This window comes from Heptranchias perlo, chromosome 22, assembly GCF_035084215.1.
Source record: "Heptranchias perlo isolate sHepPer1 chromosome 22, sHepPer1.hap1, whole genome shotgun sequence".
Taxonomy (NCBI): Eukaryota; Metazoa; Chordata; class Chondrichthyes; order Hexanchiformes; family Hexanchidae; genus Heptranchias; species Heptranchias perlo.
In genome coordinates, this window is record NC_090346.1 from 49330730 (window position 1) to 49351092 (window position 20363).

General features: G+C 40.7%; 1 protein-coding gene across 3 annotated transcripts in view; it reads left to right on the top strand.

The window, feature by feature from the left end:
* The window catches only part of LOC137340799 (CREB-binding protein-like), a 111444-nt gene that overhangs the window by 16024 nt on the left and 75057 nt on the right, over nt 1-20363 (top strand). For 2 of the 3 annotated variants that reach the window (XM_068003587.1, XM_068003588.1), the window contains exons 3-5: nt 13802-13978; nt 14753-15005; nt 19214-19327. In XM_068003587.1, the coding sequence (XP_067859688.1) occupies nt 13802-13978; nt 14753-15005; nt 19214-19327 (544 nt within the window). The remainder of the gene's footprint in view (nt 1-13801; nt 13979-14752; nt 15006-19213; nt 19328-20363) is intronic. The other variant, XM_068003589.1, reaches the window with a different exon arrangement.

The window sequence follows — 20363 nt, forward strand, 5'->3', positions numbered from 1 at the left end:
TCTTTCAAAGAGCCAAATGACCTCCTGTGCTGTCTGATTCTATTCTATAAGGTTACTATTTTTAAGGAAGTACACAATTCAGTGATAAATGCTCTTGTTCTGTTACCCAGATTGTTGCAGATTACGTTGGACAAATCACTAACCTAGTTCATTGCAAGGTTCTTTTCACATGTTCTGATGTGGAGATTCCAGGCCAATGGCTAAATGGCAGTCCCAAGTGAAATTTGTAAAGTCCTCTGTATTATGAACAGTTGGTACAGTTTGCCCTATTCCTATCCCTGAATTGTCTAATGGATGAATAATGACTAGAATGCAGTCTGTGAAAATCCCAGCATGTAGGAGTAGTGTTATATTTTATATGTTAGTCTGGTCATCCGATGGGAGTTTCACTTTGCCCGGGGGAAGTATGAATGGAAAAGAGGCTGCTATTTGGTACATTCATTGTTATTGCTCCAGGAGGAGTATTCTGTATTTGGGATTTTGGTATTTGTATCAAGCTATCCTGGCTCGGGCATAGGAAGAGAATCATTTGGATATCTTTCCAGGGTGAAATGTGAAGGGATTTGTTTTCAAATTCCTAAAACCTAAATGCTGAACTTTATTTATATATAGTACAAGTTTAAAGAGAGACTTTCATCAGGACTTTTTAAAAAAAAATCAAACCATCCTGAAGAACTAACCTGAGCAACAGTTTAATCAAACAGTATTCAGTAAGTCACAGAGGATTGATAACATAGGGAAGTGCTGGTTTGGAAGATTTATTGATTTTGGCAATATAAAAGAGAGTTGAATTCGCACCCATTGATGGCATCATTAACTCAGGCTCCTTCATATATATTTATATATAAATAAAATATAGGAATTGAATTAGTACTGGGCTTGCACCCTGACATCCCTCCAAGTCGCACTTCTTTCCATCTCCCTCCACTCCTGCAATAAAAAATGAATCACTGATTAAGCAAAAAAAAAAGTAAGAGATGGTCCCACTTCTTAGTAAGCTGATTTTATTAAAAGGATCCCGCTGGTGAGACTTGTTTTAGTTTGAATACAAGTATAGTTTAAATTCTGAGTCTGTATTCTGGCTAACTTTTACGATTAGACAGTGTGTGGAGTCCGTCTTATTCAAAACTTTTACTGATGCAGAAGTTCTCGGGCATTTTGTTAACTTCCAAGCTGGATGCTCTAAATTTACCACGGTGCTTTGTTCTTTTGTGTGCTCTACTGTGCAGTGTGGTGGTGCACAAGTGATCCCACTTTACCCACATGCTTCCTGCAATAGTTTGTCTATATATCAGTTCTCCAGTTTTATCTTTGGAGCCTTCAAAACAAAACAAAGTTATCCAAAAGAATCCAAATAGACAGTGTTCATATTTTTGAGTATAAAAAAAGTTGTAAAGTCTATTACAGAAAATTTCAATTTCCTTCTGTTACATGCACTGCACAGACTACAGGAAGCAGCTGATAGCAAATTCTAATAATCGCATTATACAAGAGTATGGTGTGAAATGTTTCTTAAGGATCCATTTCAATTTATTTCTGTCTATCTGTTTGACAACAGGAATGTGTAAGCTTTCTCTGCCTCACCAGCTAGCTTATCCAAGGCTAGGAGTTTGTTGTATGTGGAATTGCAGCATTAACCCTCCAGCCACTCAATAGCATCAAAATAATTACCCTAAAGTGTTGATTTAATTTAAAGCAAGTAGAAGAGCTCCCACAATGGCCTGGCTGGTAAACGCAGTGCCCAGTGTGGTACTGAGCCATGCAGACTAGAAGAACCATGTTGTATCCTCTGTTTGTGCTGAGTTAGCTCATCCGATTGCTATCCAGTGTCCTCTGCTGGAAAATGCACCAGTGTGGAACTCTTGTACCAACAGGATTGAGCTCACACACAAGCAATGGCCACTTGGGTGAACCATCAGAAGGTTACCTGTGTCCATGCCTTCTGCGGAAGGGAAAGAAAATAGTGGGAGGGAGGAAACAACAACAAAAAGAAATATAGCTAGCAGAGCTTATGGTTGGTTTTGAGTAAGCATTCAGATGATTGCTTAAATCAAACAGGTCTGTGGATATGATTAAGTGACTCAGGTACAGAGATAAAGTGTGACCATATGTAATTTGGTTAGACATTAAAAACTTTGGTAGAGTCTTTTCTGTGAAGAGAGCATATATCTTCTAAAGCACATATTTATTAAAAATACAGTTGTATAAGAATACAAAGAATTCTAAACGTACTTACATGTGAGCCTTTTAGATTTTCTTAAACATAGCAGGGAAACTAGTGTGTTTATTGGGGAACAGACTTAGTTCCTATTTTGTCAAGTCATGGAAATACTTCCTGAAAAAATGTCTGATTACTCTCCTATTCCCCAGCTGTTGTTGGTGGCTCCCAGCTGAGCAACTGTGGGGGCCAACCATAACCCATCAAAAAATATCTGAATTCAGGGCCTGTTTGAAGCATAATGAGGTGGATTTATTTCAACAGTGCTATGTATTCAAAATTAATTGCTAGGAGGAAAGAGAATCTGCTGGTGATGGCTATAATCACTAGCTCAAAATTGTTACCAATGAAAAATTAAATTCAGGTCGTGACTGGTATATAGTGGATTGTACTCCTTGTTTCATTGTAGTGGCTGGAGGTGATGAAAATTTATAAGTCTCTGCCACTTCATATTTATGTTACCTTGAAAAAGATTGACATGCAAAGTTATTATTGCATGTGCAGCATGAAGCAGTTACTTGTCTGTCTGTGCATCTAGTCTTCGTGACAAGATTGTCACAGTTTTTCTTTTGACAGTATAACTGTTCAAAATGATGCGTAAGTTAATATTTGCTATCACCAATTCACTTTTTCCCTGTTAAGGGTCAGGTAGGTTTCAAATACACAAGCAATTGCCGAGATAAATCTGTGGAGATTGAAGTATTGCAGACCAGTAACGTTTTTCATCTGTCACCACTCCAAACTCCATTTATATTGAAAGCTGGCTCACACTAATTTAATTTTGCGCCATTAAAATTCATCACACCTCCTTGTATTGCTATCTTACAATAAACACTTCAGAAATATCACTATGTGGGAAGCACTGACAGTTATTATGGTGCTTATGTCGTACTCTATTATTGTTAGTTTTCAGCATGACACCCTGGTTAGGTTTTCTGGCGGTTTTTTTTCAGCTGTTTTGTATTGCATAGAATAGCTGGAACTTCGTATGGATTGAGAATTTAAAATCAGTCTTAGAACGTTCATTATGCTTTCAGTCTACAGAGGTTTTTTTTAATAACTTTAAAACTCTGCACAAATGGGTTCATAAAGGGAAGGATGTGTACTTTGGGGTGAAGGACGATGACAGGTTTCTAAAACTATAGTTTTACTGTTTCCATTGCTCTTTCTCTCTGAAGTTAAAATACGTATAATCAATCTTTCTAAATTTGCCAGTTTACTCCTGATAATACAGCCCTTCCACACGGCCCAGGACCAAGCCACTCCTAGCATCTCATTTTAGAACTAACTCAGAAAGCACATACTATATTGCGGACACCCCAAAATTGCTTTAAAAGTTAAAAGGTGGTATTATTGAGATTAAACTGGTAATTGTACAGCTTACTAAGGAAGTCCTGGAAATTTGAATTCTGTACTGTTATCATTTCATAGTAAATCTTGAATGGGACATATCTTTTGCAAGTGACTAATTGAAATGTTTTCTACGTTGTTTGACATTTTTGTGGAGCTTACAACATTCAGTATAGGTTCACTAGATCGATCGAGGTATGGTATTTGTATCGTATCCCAAAGAAAAGCTATTCAACTTCTAGATCTATGGAGTATATATAAACTAGCCTAAATATTAGTCAAGTGTCACATCCTTGTAGGCTGCTGGTTTCCTACTGCGTACACAATGTGCTACTGAATCATTATTGTATGCAACCAACTATGGTTCCCCTTCGATCCACGGGCGCTGAGGCCGATTGTAGTGCCGCTACTGCCACCCCGACTGACTGAGCACAGACTGGGGATCGAACCTGGGACTTTCCTAATCTGAATGTTTCAACTACTCACCGGATAAACTCACTGACCTGTTGTGGTGGTTACAAAAGCTATGTCTTACCTTTCTGTTGGAGGACTCAGTCTACCTTAGTTATGCTGAGTGACGATGATCACCTTTTTATCTCCTCCTTTACTGAAGGCATTAACTCCTTGCTGTGCTGGGGTTCCATCGGCTCTAGGCACCCTTTGGTACCTTGCCCAACTGTTCATTATTTGTGTGTCAGCTTTGACACCCTGCGGGAAGGAAGAATTATCTAGGGTGTTCTCTCTCGATCACACAGCAATTCTCTTTCTCTCCTTTCTCTCAGAAGGAGGCCATGCAGCCCATTGTGCTGGCTCTTTGATAGAGCTATCCAATTAGTCCCACCCCCCCTGCTCTTTCCCCATAGCCCTGCATATTTTTTCACCAGGTATTTATCCAATTCCCTTTTGAAAGTTACTATTGAATCTGCTTCCACCCTTTCAGGCAGTTCATTCCAGATCATAACAACTCGCTATTTAAAAAATGTTTCCTCATGTCGTCTCTGGTTCTTTTACCAATCACCTTAAATCTGTATCCTCTGGTTACCAACCCTTCTGCCACTGGAAACAGTTTCTTCGTATTTACTCCATCAAAACTGTTTATCATTTTCAACACCTCTATCAAATCTCCCTGTAACCACCTCTGCTCTAAGGAGAACAATCTTCTCCAGTCTCTCCACATAATTGAAGTCCCTCATCCCTGGTACCATTCTAGTAAATCTCTTCTGGACCCTCTAAGGCCTTCACATTCTTACTAAAGTGCAGTGCCCAGAATTGAACACAATTCTCCAGCTGAGGCCTAACCAGTGTTTTATAAAGGTTTAGCATAACTTCCTTGCTTTTGTACTCTATGCCTCTATTAATAAAGCCCAGGATCCCATAATCTTCTTTAACAGCCTTCTCAACTTATCCTGCCACCTTCAAAGATTTGTGTACTTACACCCCCAGGTCTCTCTGCTCCTGCACTCCCTTTAAAATTGTACCATTTAGTTTATATTGCCTCTCCTCATTCTTCCTACCAAAATGTATCACTTCACACTTCTCTGTAGTAAAACTGAAGTCAATAGGAATCAGGGGGAAAACTCTCCAGTGGCTGGAGTCATACCTAACACAAAGGAAGATGGTAGTGGTTGTTGGAGGCCAATCATCTCAGCCCCAGGACATTGCTGCAGGAGTTCCTCAGGGCAGTGTCCTAGGCCCAACCATCTTCAGCTGCTTCATCAATGACCTTCCCTCCATCGTAAGGTCAGAAATGGGGATGTTCGCTGATGATTGCACAGTGTTCAGTTCCATTCGCAACCCCTCAGATAATGAAGCAGTCTGTGCCCGCATGCAGCAAGACCTGGACAACATCCAGGCTTGGGCTGACAAGTGGCAAGTAACATTCGTGCCAGGCAATGACCACCTCCAACAAGAGAGAGTCTAACCACCTCCCCTTGACATTCAACGGCATTACCATCGCCGAATCCCCCACCATCAACATCCTGGGGGTCACCATTGACCAGAAACTTAACTGGACCAGCCATATAAATACTGTGGCTACAAGAGCAGGTCAGAGGCTGGGTATTCTGCAGCGAGTGACTCACCTCCTGACTCCCCAAAGCCTTTCCACCATCTACAAGGCACAAGTCAGGAGTGTGATGGAATACTCTCCACTTGCCTGGATGAGTGCAGCTCCAAAAACACTCAAGAAGCTCAACACCATCCAGGACAAAGCAGCCCGCTTGATTGGCATCCCGTCCACCACCCTAAACATTCACTCCCTTCACCACCAGCGCACAGTGGCTGCAGTGCGTACCATCCGCAGGATGCACTGCAGCAACTCGCCAAGGCGTCTTCAACAGCACCTCCCAAACCTGCGACCTCTACCACCTAGAAGGACAAGAGCAGCAGGTACATGGGAACAACACCACATGCACGTTCCCCTCCAAGTCACACGTCATCCCGACTTGGAAATATATCGCCGTTCCTTCATCGTCGCTGGGTCAAAATCCTGGTACTCCCTTCCTAACAGCACTGTGGGAGAACCTTCACCACACGGACTGCAGTGGTTCAAGAAGGCAGCTCACCACCACCTTCTCAAGGGCAATTAGGGATGGGCAATAAACGCTGGCCTTGCCTGCGACGCCCGCATCCCATGAACGAATAATTTTAAAAATTCATCTGCCACCCATTTAACCAGTCCTGCTGAAGTCTGTTACTATCTTCCACATTGTTTACTACATTTTTGAGTTTCATGTCATCTGCAAATTAGACCCTGTATACCCAAGATCAGATCATTAATATATATCAAAAAGAGCAGTGATCTTAATAGTGATCCCGGGCAGCATCACTGTATACCACTGTCCCTTTAATCCCATGGGCTTTAATTTTGCTAACAAGTATACTATGTGGTATTTTATTAATTGCCTTTTGAAAGTCCATATACTGAACATCAACCGCACTACCCTCATCAATCCTCTCCGTTAATAATGTCTCCATTATTCAGGATCTTCTATTCTCACGTGTATACATGCGTTGTATCTTCTCTAAACAAAAATAGTATTTCTCTGCTCGGGGTGAATTTTGCTCATTAGAGGGATTGACTGCACTAAGGAATTCACTTTTCTCTCACATTATTGTGTTAGCCACTTGCAGGCCTGGTACAGACTTTTGTTCCTCAATGTGCCTTAACTGCAACCTTTTAAAAAAAAAAGCAGCCTCTTCCCCTTGCACCATTGTGTCATTTCCATTTCTCACGGGATTTATCCTAATAATTTGTGAGCAATAGTGCCAATCAGGGTAGAATTATGAGCATTTCACATACAAACTTTTACAGTAGCAAAGAGAAGGGGAACTTCACCCTATTGTTCTTAGTTAGATTTAAATCTCCCCATACACCGTGCCATACTGTGCATTGCTTGGGAAGTAGGCTGTTAGATGGCTTGGAATAGTGACAGCACTGCTATGTTTGAACTGTAATTGGGATCCCACCACCAAGAAATGGAATAAATAACCGCTAGGATAAGTTCAGCTTCTTAACTGGAGGAGATGCATAGTGTAAGACTAGACTGAGTGTTCAAAACTTGATGCTGTACGTTGTTTTCCTACTTTCTTACTAGTTGTTTTGTCGACAAAGGGCAGTTGACTGAAAAGTCAAAGCAATAACCCAGCATGCCAGCGTTTCCGAATGGATGGTGGTTGTGGATAACAATGCAACATGAAAGTCCTTGCACTCTGTCCAATATTAGGGATAATTTTATACAGAATCCAATACCTAAAAGTAGCTGTCTGAAAGGCCCAAATCCTGTTTGCCACATATCTGTTTGTATTTCAGTTACCAATATCTGATTTCTTGAAGTTGTGGTTAATGAGAATTTCTTGACCATCTTTATATAGCACTGTCTACATGCCCTGGTGTTACCAAGTAAAGGAAGTCATGTCAAGATGGATAAAATTGAATTGGAAGAAGAAAATTCTTAGATTTTGAGAGGTCTTTAAAACCCCATGACATAGAAGCTTTATCAAACCCATTAAATCCAAAGAATCACTTCATGTTGTCTATTTTGCTTGGTTGGCTATCTGAATTACAAGACAATAATCCAGTCCTAGATAACTAACAGCAGCTTATGTTGTATTGATGTAAATCCTTTAAATGAAAGAGCTAGATCAGTATATGTTAACGAATGAGATTGCACATTCTAGAGATAGACACATCAAATCTGGAGCTTGGCCATTCATGTGCTGTTGGAACTAAGGGCAAGTCATTTGTGCAATATGATTGATCAGAATGTTAAGTGTACGCTGTAAATTGGGATTCATTTGCTTTTAACTGTAACTGGTAGAATAGAATGTAACTGGTAGAATAGATAAGGGAGAACCAGTGGATGTGGTTTGTTTGGATTTTCAGAAGACCTTTGATAAAGTCCCACATAAGAAGTTAGTGTGCAAAATTAAAGCACATGGGATTGGTGGTGATATGCTGGAATGCATTGAAAATTGGTTAACAGGCAGGAAACAGAGAGTAGGAATAAATCGGGGTGGCAGGCAGTGACTAGTGGGGTACCGCAGGGATCAGTGCTTGGGCCCCAGCTATTCACAATATATATCAATGATTTGGATGAGGGAACCAAATGTAACATTTCCAAGTTTGCTGACGACACAAAAATAGGTGGGATCGTGAGTTGTGAGGAGGATGCAAAGAGGCTTCGAGGTGATTTAGACAAGTTGAGTGAATGGGCAAATACATGGCAGATGCAGTATAATGTGGATAAGTGTGAAGTTATCCACTTCAGAAGGAAAAACAGAAAGGCAGAGTATTATTTCAATGGTGATAGATTGGGGAATGTTGATGTAAAAAGGGACCGGTACACCAGTCACTGAAAGCAAACATGCAGGTGCAGCAAGCAGTTAGGAAGGCAAATGGTATGTTAGCCTTCATTGCAAGAGGATTTGAGTATAGGAGCAAGGATGTCTTACTGCAGTTATACAGGGCCTTGGTGAGACCACACCTGGAGTATTGTGTGCAGTTTTGGTCTCCTTACCTAAGAAAGGATATGCTTGCCATTGAGGGAGTGCAGTGAAGGTTCACCAGACTGATCCCTGGGATGGCAGGACTGTCATACAAGGAGAGATTGGGCGACTTGGCTTGTATTCACTCGAATTTAGAAGAATGAGAGGGGATCTCATTGAAACATATAAAATTCAGACAGACTGGATGCAGGGAGGATGTTTCTCCTGGCTGGGGAGTCCAGAACGAGGGTCACAGTCTCAGGATACGGAGTAGGACATTTAGGACTGAGATGAGGAGAAATGTCTTCACTGAGGGTGGTGAACCTGTGGAGTTCTCTACCATGGAAGGCTGTGGAGGCCAAGTCACTGAATATATTTAAGAAGGAACTAGATAGATTTCTAGACACAAAAGGCATCAAGGGGCATGAGGAGAGAGCGGGAATATGGTATTGAGATAGAGGATCAGCCATGATCATACTGAATGGCGGAGCAGGCTCGAATGGCCTACCCCTGCTCCTATTTTCTATGTTTTACTTGATTGCGGTGAGGAAGGGGGCTGTTGGGGAGACTTTTTCACAAGATTGATCTGTGATTGTATCCTTTTAGGAGTTTTGGCCCATGAATGGGGAAATTGTAGATGGTTTGTGGAGGGAATCGGCTGAATGGCTGCCTCTAATTTCTTTCTTGTGTTCTTATAAATGTAAGGCATTTTCTTTCAAATCACTTCTTTGGGTTCTAGTTTTTATAATTGAAACTACAGCAGTCTTTGCAAACTTTGAATACTGCAAATGTCTTATTGTTTTCGGCCAGCTTTGTTTAAAAAGAGCTATTTATTTTCAAAGATGTGTCCAAGAGTTTGAGTTGCATAGTAAAAAGAATTCTGAATCAAAATCTCAAAAATGGGCCCAAAGTGCTTCACTTGTTGGTAACCTTCTCAGGTTTTTGCTACGGTATTTGATATTTGGCATTACATTTGGCCATGTTGCAGGCTGCTAGTTGAATATTTTGATGCTCCAATGTGCTTTAACACAGAGAAAGGGTGCAGGACATAGTGACTTCTTAATTTCGGATAGTTCTTCATAAGGGACTGATGGAGGCCAAATGCTTTTACACAAGGAGCGAAAGTTGGTAGGTGAGTTACCTTAGGCCAGTTTGCACTTTCTTAGAAGCTGATTGTAGAATCATGTGTGTTAGGAACTGGCTGCCTGTCTGACCACCTGGCTTAGGGAGTGATGCTTGGCATGGAATGGGTGAACTTTTAAAATAGGGACAAAATAAAAGAATTAAATTCTTTGGTTGCAAATGAGGGTTTGATGCTGGGTTTGCTGCAAACTTAAAATGAGAAGATATTAAATCAACCTTTTTTCTGATTGCCAGTATTATCATCATTGAGCTTGAATGTTGAATATTCCACGTTTTGAGATATTAGAGTTCACAACTCAGTAGTTAGTGTTTCATGGGCTGAGGTTTGCTTTTCTAGGTTTGGCTACCAGCAAATACTGCTTTCTACAAGCAACCCTGTATGGAACAGTGTACTTGTATGCTGTGTGAATACTGTATCAACTTAATCAAAGACCAGTTTGCCAACACATTTGGGTTAGAAAATTGAGAATCCCAGAAGCATGGTACTTCTTTAAATTTAAATTTGATTTGTTAATGCTGTGTAGCGATTGCAACTGAAGTGAGATTGGCAGAAAATTACATCATAGAATGTGGATAGTAATGCTGTCAAAATGGCTCGTGTGAAACTACGTAGAATATTCGTGGGAAGAGGAGAAAAATCTGTGAAATCCAGGTCAATAATGTCACCAGTAAGTTTTTCTTTTAACTTGTAGTTGAAGCTCCCAATTTATTTGCCTTTTTAAGCAGTACAGTGGGTAGTTATGCTAGAATAAGATTTTCCTTAGGGCAGAATTCAACCTTCCTTTCTCCCCCACCCCCCCCCCCCCCACTTTAAAAAAACATTTTTTTAGCTTCGTGTAATGCAACACTATTCAACTATTAGATGTCACTCGTGTACTTATTTACAAGTGGACCAGAGACCTTAGTTGGTGATAGAAGTGTGCTCTGTGCTTTAATGTGGAATGTGTCTTTAATCTTTTGAGTACTGAGTTTGCGGTGTTGGTACTCGTCCATGATGGCACAATTTCTAGAAGTGCAAATGTAACAATTTTGGGCATATTGATTAACTCCACCTTGTTACTATTGATGCTATGCTAGTGTTGTACAGGCAAATTGCAATAAATGTAGTTTTTCTTCGCGTTTTCCAGAAATTATCTGTCTTTGCCATTGTCCTGCTCCTCAAGGTGTTAACTCCTTGCTGGGGCACAGTTCCACGAGTGCTAGTCACCCTCCAGCACCTCGTACACAAGGCCATTCTTCATGTGTGAGCGCCCCCGCCCTTCCCCCTCACCCTCACCCCCCCCGCCCTTTCCAGCAGGTGTAACGGGTTATTGATCAAGAGTAAGAAAACGTTGATTTTCCTCTCCCTGACCTAGGGGCACTGAGACTAATTATAGCATTGTTGCAGCTGTCCCAGCTAAGCAATAAATGTACTTATGGATTACCATATCTAAAAATCAAGTGTTTGAAATCAGTGCCTCATCATAATTAGAAATGACTTATGGACCATTGGTCTGAGGTGCTATTTCCTATGTTCTAATTCTGTGAAACTATCTTGCTTCACACAACAATGTGGGTTTATTGAAAGTTTGACCTGCAACCACCCTTATTGACTTTCCTGACTCTGTAGCGGTAGGAAGCTATTAACCTCTTCCTGTAAACTCCTGTGCAGTGACTGAGCAACTGCACCACTTCATTTTTTAAAACAAACACACGTTTTCCCTCTTCAATTTTCTCTTCTCCCCACCCCTTCCTTCCCCTCATTCCTCTCGTTTATACGTTTTGCTGGAGTACTGCTCTACTGGTACCTCAGTACCTCACCTCAGTGACCATTATTCACATATGAGTCTTGGCAGTGAGTATTGGAAAGCTGCCAGGCTGCTATAGACATCATTGCTGAGCCCAATCCTGTCCTCTCCTACTGTTCATGCATGTGTATGTCCAGCAGGGGTTGCTGGACAGAGATCAGCAGCAAGAATCCTGGTTATTTTCCTCCTCCTCTCTAACCCAGGGATGCTGAAGCCATCTTTAACATTCCTATTACTTCTCTGGCTGAAATTAGCTAACTCAATTGCTCCACTTATAAGGATAGTGACAATATGTCCTTATTTTTAAAAATATAATATTTTTGTTGGAAAGTGAGTTAATCGGTTCACTCAAACTGGTGAGGCCCTTTTAACATACAGCAGGACAATAGTTTTTACTTTTTATTTATATTCTTGACTTCCTCATTCTTTTCCACCCTCAAATACAGCATATGGTGTCTGTGCTGGGACATAAAGTTTAATTTTTTACTTCCTTTGATCTAGAGATTCAAAGAAAGCCATTTCTTTTTCTCTTGTTTTATCTAGGTCTTGTTAAATGTCTATTAGCAGCTCCTTTTCATCATCCATGTTCTTAGAGGGCTTGACAGGGTAGATGCTGAGAGGCTGGAGAGTCTAGAACTAGGAGACATTGTCTCAGGGCAAGGGGTCGGCCATTTAGGACTGAGATGAGGAAAAAGTTCTTCACTCAGATGGTTTTGAATCTTTAGAATTCTCTACCCCAGAAGGCCGTGGATGCTCAGTCGTTGAGTATATTCAAAACTGAGATCGATAGATTTTTGGACACTAAGGGAATCAAAGGATATGGTGAAAGGGTGGAAAAGTGGAGTTGAGGTTGAAGATCAGCTATGATCTTATTAAATGGTGGAGCAGGCTCGAGGGGCCGTATGGCCCACTCCTGCTCCTATTTCTTATGTTCTTATGTTGCTGTCTTGTTGGGTTCTGATTAATTGCTTGCTTAACTGTTTGGAATTAGGTCGTCGTGATGGAGCCGAACCATCCATCTACACTCACATCTCTCTCGCTCATTTGTAAAGTAGTGAGCTATCCATTGCCTCACCTCAGCAATTAATACTTATTTGCTAAACCATGCCTAGTACCTTTTCTGAAAGTACAATTAATTTCCTTGATTTTCCCCCTTCCACCTCCTTTCTGTTGAATGGATAAATTGAATGTAGCTAGTTATTGGAACTTCAGTTGTCTCACTCTAAGCTGCTTGTTCCACCAAAAGTATTTTATCCGAAGACCTTCCAATGCCTATTTGCCGTAAGCATGCTGCAGAGATGAGCAAATTTGGAACATGTTTAATCACTGGCTTTCTCTGTGAACATTTGGGCCCAAAGCCTCCATCAGTCACTGTTATCTTGGTCTTGGACATGTTGATTTAAAGCTTGACGCAGCTTTGTAATAGGCATGTCTGCTCTGTCACATAGATTAGTCTGCGAAGCTTTTAAACAAATGTCTCTGGACTTTATACCTAATCAGTGTTGCTATTAAGATTTCAGTTAAGTGTGATGGTACACTTGTGAAAGTTTGATTGTGTCCATTTGAGCTGTGAAAAACACCGAGAAGAACAATTGTAGCTTTTGACTTTCTAAGCTTGATTTGTGTCTGGAAATAACATTGAATTCTATACCATTGGAGTCAAATACTGTGGTGGGAGCAATTTGAGGTGATGAATTATTTGCAGAACAATAAAGCATATTGGCTTGTGTAATTTTTCTGATCCTGTATTGGTACCAGGATACTAAATTAGCAGCCTCAAGTTGCATGACCCAGTCACCTGTGCAAACTGCCTCAATAACACGATACAACCTTGATGTACACCTGCTTATGCTTGAAACTAGTATAATGGACAGAATGCCGTCTTTTTCAAATGATTATCTGACAATGATATCTGCATATGCTGGATGTGGAAATGTGGTCCAGTTGGTTACAGTGCGCATGTGCAGATGGGTATCTTGGTGTTGCTTGAATGTGTTTTCTAACTGAGTCAGTGGATAAAATGGATTCATGTTTTTTTCAAGCTTTTCTGCAAACAGATCAGTAGTACTTATTCGTTACCTACCTGGATGGTGAATGGCAATAGCGTCAGCTCAGACCCACAGTACACCTTATTTGCTTAGTACTCTGTCCCCTTAATCCCTGAGCATCGCATTTGTGTTTGGGTTTAGACCACCTGGACCTATTCCTCTCAAACTTCTTGAGCTGGTAGAAATAAGACATTATACTGAAATTATATTTCTGGAGTGATGCAAAACTCCCTGGCTGGAATAATCAGGTTCCCTTTCTTTCTTTGCAGATGGGGATTTCAGGTAATGCAAGCCCATTCGGACAAGCCTATGGTCAAGCTGGTGGGCAGCAATTAGGCGCTGCAGGGGTTGGATCTCAATTGCAAAACAAAAGTAGTCTTTCCAATAGCCTGCCTCCGTTTCCCGCTGATTTAAAGGGTACTCAAGTTACGAATGTGCCAAACATGGTAAGCAGGCTGTGTGTTCCAAACGTGTTGGTGTAAATAATTGAACTGTTCCTAAAAATTAAAACTGCAAAGAAAAGTTTTTTTTGCTTTAGTATTTTCACTCGTGTATAAAGGCTGATAATTCAGTGCATGTTGCAGATGTGAAAACATGCTCTTTTAAGATGCTTGATCCATACAATTATATCCCTGGGTTTCACTCTGCCAGTGGGCTCCACTACTACAGTGTATATTTTTAGCCCATGCTCCATTTGCTTAAAGGTGAGGTGAGAGACTTCTTGCCTTCAGGAAGATGCTAGCAGCTATTTATTAAGTTATACTTCCAGTCAACTTAGCTGCAGATATTGGTAGCTGATATAGGAATGAGAGGAAAAGTTTGTATTTTATTTTTATCTCCCCTTAATTATTTTCTGTTCCACTAAGGTAGCTTAGTTTAGGGAAATGAGTTTACTTGGTGTTTGTTACAAGTTTTGACCTTTTTGTTCTTTTTTAAAAAAAGCGCAACATGATGCTACGTCCGCCCCAAAGAAGAGTGGTGTAAAGGCCAAAGCCTTCGCTTATTCCTTATCAGAAGCCTTGGGAGAAGTTTCATTACTGCTTCTGCCCCTCTAGACAGTGTGGGAATACTGGTCAATTTTTGGACATGTTTTTCCTGCAATTCTGCATGTGTTCAATCTTGTTTAGAAGCTGTTTTTTTCCCTTCCTCCTCCATTTTAGAAATTGTCGCTGGATTTTAAGAGTCCTCTTTTCACTTTTTCTTTCTCTCTTCTTTCCCAGTCGCAACAGCAGCCCCAGGTTCAGCAGGTACCATCCCAGGTACCGACACAAGGAATGGGATCTGCACCGACTGCAGACCCCGAGAAACGCAAACTGATACAGCAGCAGCTGGTCCTACTGCTTCACGCCCACAAGTGTCAGCGGAGAGAACAGGCAAACGGTGAGGTGCGACCCTGTGCGCTGCCCCACTGCCGAACCATGAAAAACGTCCTGAATCACATGACTCACTGTCAGGCAGGCAAGTCCTGCCAGGGTAAGTGTACTTGATTTGACCTTTTGTGCACTACCTACGCTTATTTTTAATGAGCCAGATGGCCAGGGGTTCAAATACAGTCCTCCTGCAGATAAAGACCACAAGACCATTAACCAAAATCTGTTTTGAGTATGTTAATGGACATTTGGAACCTGTTTTTAAATGTTCCCTTAGCTTTTTTTAAACAGTAAAATGGTGTTGGTTATGAGGCCAATCCAAATCCTTCAAGGACACTTTGCAAAGGCCCAGCCCTTCATATTAGTGGATGTGATGGATGTGGTAGACAGGATTAGTGCTTCCTTGAAGGATGTACATTACTTCAAATTTTATTTGAGCCCCTGCAGATGGCTTTGAAGGGCTATTCTCTCTTTCTGACTACCCATGCAGGCTGGGTTTCGATTAGTGAAACTTCTTCCTACAACGTTGGTATGAGATGGCATATGCTGAACAGAAATTCAGTTCTATTTACATTTTTGTGAGTATGAAAATCAAATTTTAAAAATTGTTTACTTAATTGGTATGGTTTCTAAAGTAATGCGCCCCTCATTCCCATTCCTCCCCCATCCCTGCTGAGTTTCCAATTTGAGTTGTATCTATATATTCCATGGGTCATGTTTTTCTTGGAATTGTTATTGGTATGATTTGTTCAGAATGTTTCAACTTGGTACCTGCAGTGAGATCCAGAGGTTTCAGCCCACAATCCTAAAGCACTTGTTCAGTAACGTGAGTACCTGTACCAGAGAACTGAGGGCAGGTGAGCTAATTATAAAGGGGACCACATCACAATTGATTGGCCTTTCCTCAGTTCTACACAATAATAAATACACAAGTACATTAATTGATGTTTGAACCTACCTTCAGAATGTTGAAGAAAAAGACTTGTTCAGTATGTTTGTGTTGGAAACTGTTCTGGAATAGCCTTATGGGGTACAGTAGCTGCTTATCTTGCAAGAGTATCCAGGGGCAAAATTTGCCCCAGAACTATAAGTTGAATGGTGCTGAAGTAATCCAGAAAGAAGAAAAACTTTGTATACATAGAATTCTCCATAATTTCAAAGAAACCCCAAACATGTGTAAGAATGGTTGGTCTCCAATGATTTGTTGCATGTTCTTTCACAGGGGCAGAAAGCTAGCATAACAGTGGATTAGGGGTCAATGTATTTGGGAGTATAAATACAGCCCAGGCTGCTGGAATGAAAATCTCAGGTAGTAAAGATCCCTAGAAGTTGAATACGACTGGCTGGGCTTTTGAGTTTTAGCCCAAGGAGACTCTACAAGTGTGAAGAGCTGTCCAACAAACCAATTATGTTAGATTTTTATACCAAAGAGCAAAATAAATTCCGCCCGAATAGACAGTTCTGGAGAGCGTCCAGCTCTTCCCCTTGACCACTTGCCCCCTGAGACTACTCAATGCATGTTTTATTTGAGAGATTACAAAAGGAAGGAATTTTGTTTAAAGTTCATCCCAATCCACTCCTCCTATTTAAAACAAAATTGTCTTCATCTGCAGCTATCAAAGTACTTTTTTTTTAAAAGTCCAAGGTGATCATTGCGTTTCACCATTTGGGCTTTCTGTCCGGGAAATTTGATTGTAATCAACGTAAAGGATGTTTGCTTTCATATGGCAGCTCGTTAACTACGCAGGAAATCGCCATGTTGTTTATATTGAGGGAAAGAACTATAGAAGTACTCCCTTATGGTTTTGGGTCTGGCCCCAGAATGTTCCTGAATCACTTGACCATAGCTGTAGTCCATTTGAGCCACATTCCACGTCTGTATGATTGGTTCCTCTGACCACCTTGTCAAGGACAGCAGTTCAATAGATTCTCTGTTTTCCAAGGTCTTGGTTTTCTAGTCAGCTTCAAGAAATCTCAACAAGAGTTGAAGGACGACTGTAACATTAGTAGGTGGTAGACCTCTCTGGAATTGTCTCCCTCCCATTTGATTGATTCTCACATTCCAGTGCATGGTGTCTCTCTTTACAAGGAACTAAATATTTTTTGCAGAATATTATTTTTTGTTTTCTAGGATGATATTTTGTGATACCAGATGGAATGATTTTCCTGAGACTTATGCAGTTAAACTTTCTCACTTTATATTCTCTAAACTGACCAACAACTAATGACACCCTCTTTTTAAAAAAAATGTTCTTGTGATGCGGGCATTTCTGGCAAGGCCAGCATTAATTGCCCACCCCTAGTTGCCCTGAGAAGCTGATGGTTTGTAAGTATGCTGATAGCAAATTATACTGGCTTCTTGTCATATTTCATTTTGTTAATAAAGAGAGAGGAAGTGATGCTTCAGTTGGAGAGAGAGCCTTAGTCAGACCCCATCTGGAGAACTGTGTCCAGTTTAGGGCACTGCACCTCAGGAAGGATATATTGACCTTGGAGGGGGTGCAGCGCAGATTACCTGGAATTATACCAGGACTTAAAGGGTTAAATTATAAATTATGAGGACAGGTTGCATAAACTTGTTTTTTATTCCCCTGAGTTTAGGAGGGTGAGGGGTGATTTAATCGAGGTATTTAAAATAATAAAGGGATTAGAGAAGATAAATTATTTCCTCCGGTGGGAGAATCCAGAACAAGGGGGCATAATCTTAAATTAGAGCTAGCCCATTCAAGTGTGAAATCAGGAAGGACTTTTTAACACAAAGGATAGTGGAAATCTGGAACACTCTCCCCAAAAGGCTGTGGATGTTGGGTGTATTGAAATTTTCAAGACTGGGATTGATAGTTAGGTATGGGTATCAAGGGATATGGAGCACAGGAGGGTAAATGGAGTTGAGGTACAGGTCAGCCATGATCTGAATGTATGGTGGAACAGGCTCGAGGGGCTGAATGGCCTATTCCTGTGTTCTATGTTTACGTTGTCTTAAGTAGTTTCATTTCATTATGAAATATCTAATTAGGGAAATGTCTGTTCATTTTGTTGTGGGTCTGTGCACATACTGCCTTTGGCTTAATTGTAAAAACACAAACAAGCATGAGATTCTGCTGGCAGTAGTGTATGTGTGTGTAGAGTACAAGATCATATGCTGTTAATACAGGAAATGATTAGACAACTTTTGTCAGTATAATCTATGTCCTAATGCATTAAGGTTTCCTCAGTATGACTTGTTTCTATTCAGTTCTCAGAACACTTAACAGTGATTCAGGCAGTAAATCTTATCACACTGCTTTTTGCCTTTTACATCACTTTCAACCTTTGTTACAGTGGTAATATTGAAAAATTACTAAGATGAGTAGGTGAAGAACCACTCAAACCAATCTCTAAAATGCTCTTTTCATTGAATATTTGATTTTAAAAAAGATTCAAGTATATTTGCAATGAATGTGGGGTGGGGGTGCGGAATTCATAGATTGCCCCTTGCAATTTGTGATCTTGTATAGTTCTAATGTTTGACGGCTATAGAAATGGCTCAAATGGCAAACCTTTCCTATTGTGATGTGTTGTATAATTCTGAAAGGGGTTGATGCAATAACTGTCACTATAATCATGTCAGTGGCAGCTGATATAAATTCAAGCTGGTGTGTGAACTTCACAAAAAATGTACCTCTTGACCAACAGGAGAAAGCAACGCTTAGTTTTAACAAATTAAACTTTCAAGATAGAAGTGTTTTGTATTTTCTATAAAATATTCCCCCCCGCCCCCACTCCAGTCTCCCTGGGGCACATACTGATGGCGAGCAGGCAGCAGTAACCAATGTTACTCTTCAGCTGGCTGTGTGAGAGAGTGGCTGCGTAACTATCCTCTATTGTCTCCACCCTCCCCCCACTGCGTGCATGCCCCTATAGGACGCACCTCGTACACTTGCCATTTTCCCACAGCGATATTGGAGCTGAGATCGAGAACTCAGCAGAGTGGGAAAGTGAAACTGCCCTCCATGGTGTCATGAGTTGGTGCTCCTGTGGGGCTATCATGTCATCGTCTTTTTTTAAAAAAAGTGTTTTGCTTCCCTATGCCATTTGCCTTTTCTCAGGCAAGAAGGTGACATCGTCTCCTGACAGTATTTACTGCAGCTACGTGTTGCGTTTTTTGCCGACTCGTTCTCAACTGCAGCAGCCTTTTATATGGTTTTATAGGCTTTATTTTACAAATGTAAACGAGAACATTTTAAAAGCAGTTGATTTGCAGCTGCCCAGTTTGATCTGACCCTGTATCCGCTAGATTAACGTTAGAGCTCTGACTGTTTTGTTATACAGTTGCTCACTGTGCATCATCAAGACAGATCATCTCTCACTGGAAAAACTGCACTCGACATGACTGTCCCGTATGCCTACCCCTGAAAAACGCCAGTGACAAGAGGAATCAGCAGAGTAAGTGTTCTTGATTCACAGTACCGTATATGTGTAATAAATTATTTGAAAATATTAATAATCTTCACATTTCTTAGTTCTCTATTAAAATGTACATAGGGCTCAGCACTAATTACAAAGTGGAAATATGGGCAGGCTAAGTGAGTGCCTGTATGAGATGTACCTTATCTTGGGGATGTTGCTTCTGTGATGTTATGTCTGAAGTGAAAATGTTGGCTCAGTTTGCATGTGGAGGGCTTGAACTTGGTGTTTACCCCTCACTTGATGGCTAGCTTATGTTATTTCAGATTTTTCCCTAAAGGTATTAAAATGATTTTTTTTAAATGGGGCTCTCTTTTTATTTGTGTTCTAATGTAGCCATCTGCTTTTATGTCATGTAGATTATATACACACACATACTTAAACTTGCTATCGTTGTCCTGCTCTAGAAAAGGCACACTTTATGCTTTAAAAAAGTAGTAAAATTTCATAGCCTATGATTTTTTTTTTACACCCTGACTGTTTTCTAGTACACTGAAGGTAACATTTACACCAGAGCGTCTGCCATTTCTGTCACTGAGATGACTTTCCTATAAAGCTGTAGAACCTGAGGCAAAGAACTGAGGACCAGTGAGTGCATTAACCGTGTGGCTCTGGAGTAAATATCTGTGCAAAACTGGATAGCTGGGGAAAATTTATTTTAATGGATCTTTTTAATGTCATTTTTTTGAGAGCTAAAGAATGTTCCTTTTGGGCAGTGTAGCTGTAACTGGTATTTGACTTTTAAGGCAGCAAATGCCAATTACAAGAATACAGACTTGGAATATCCATCGGTCTAGACCAGGGGTATCCAGGCTACGCCCTGTGGACCATATGCAGTACATGAGCCCTGGCAGTCTAGTGCAGGTAACTCTATTCTATTTGCGCTTATGTTGCTTGCTCGATGGTTTGTCCTGTTTAAATTTCTTGGGCACTGTTACTTCATCAGGAGCGGATAAGTCCTAAATCAGAACACCAAGATCTTGAGATCTGCACAAATTAATGGGAACATGCAATT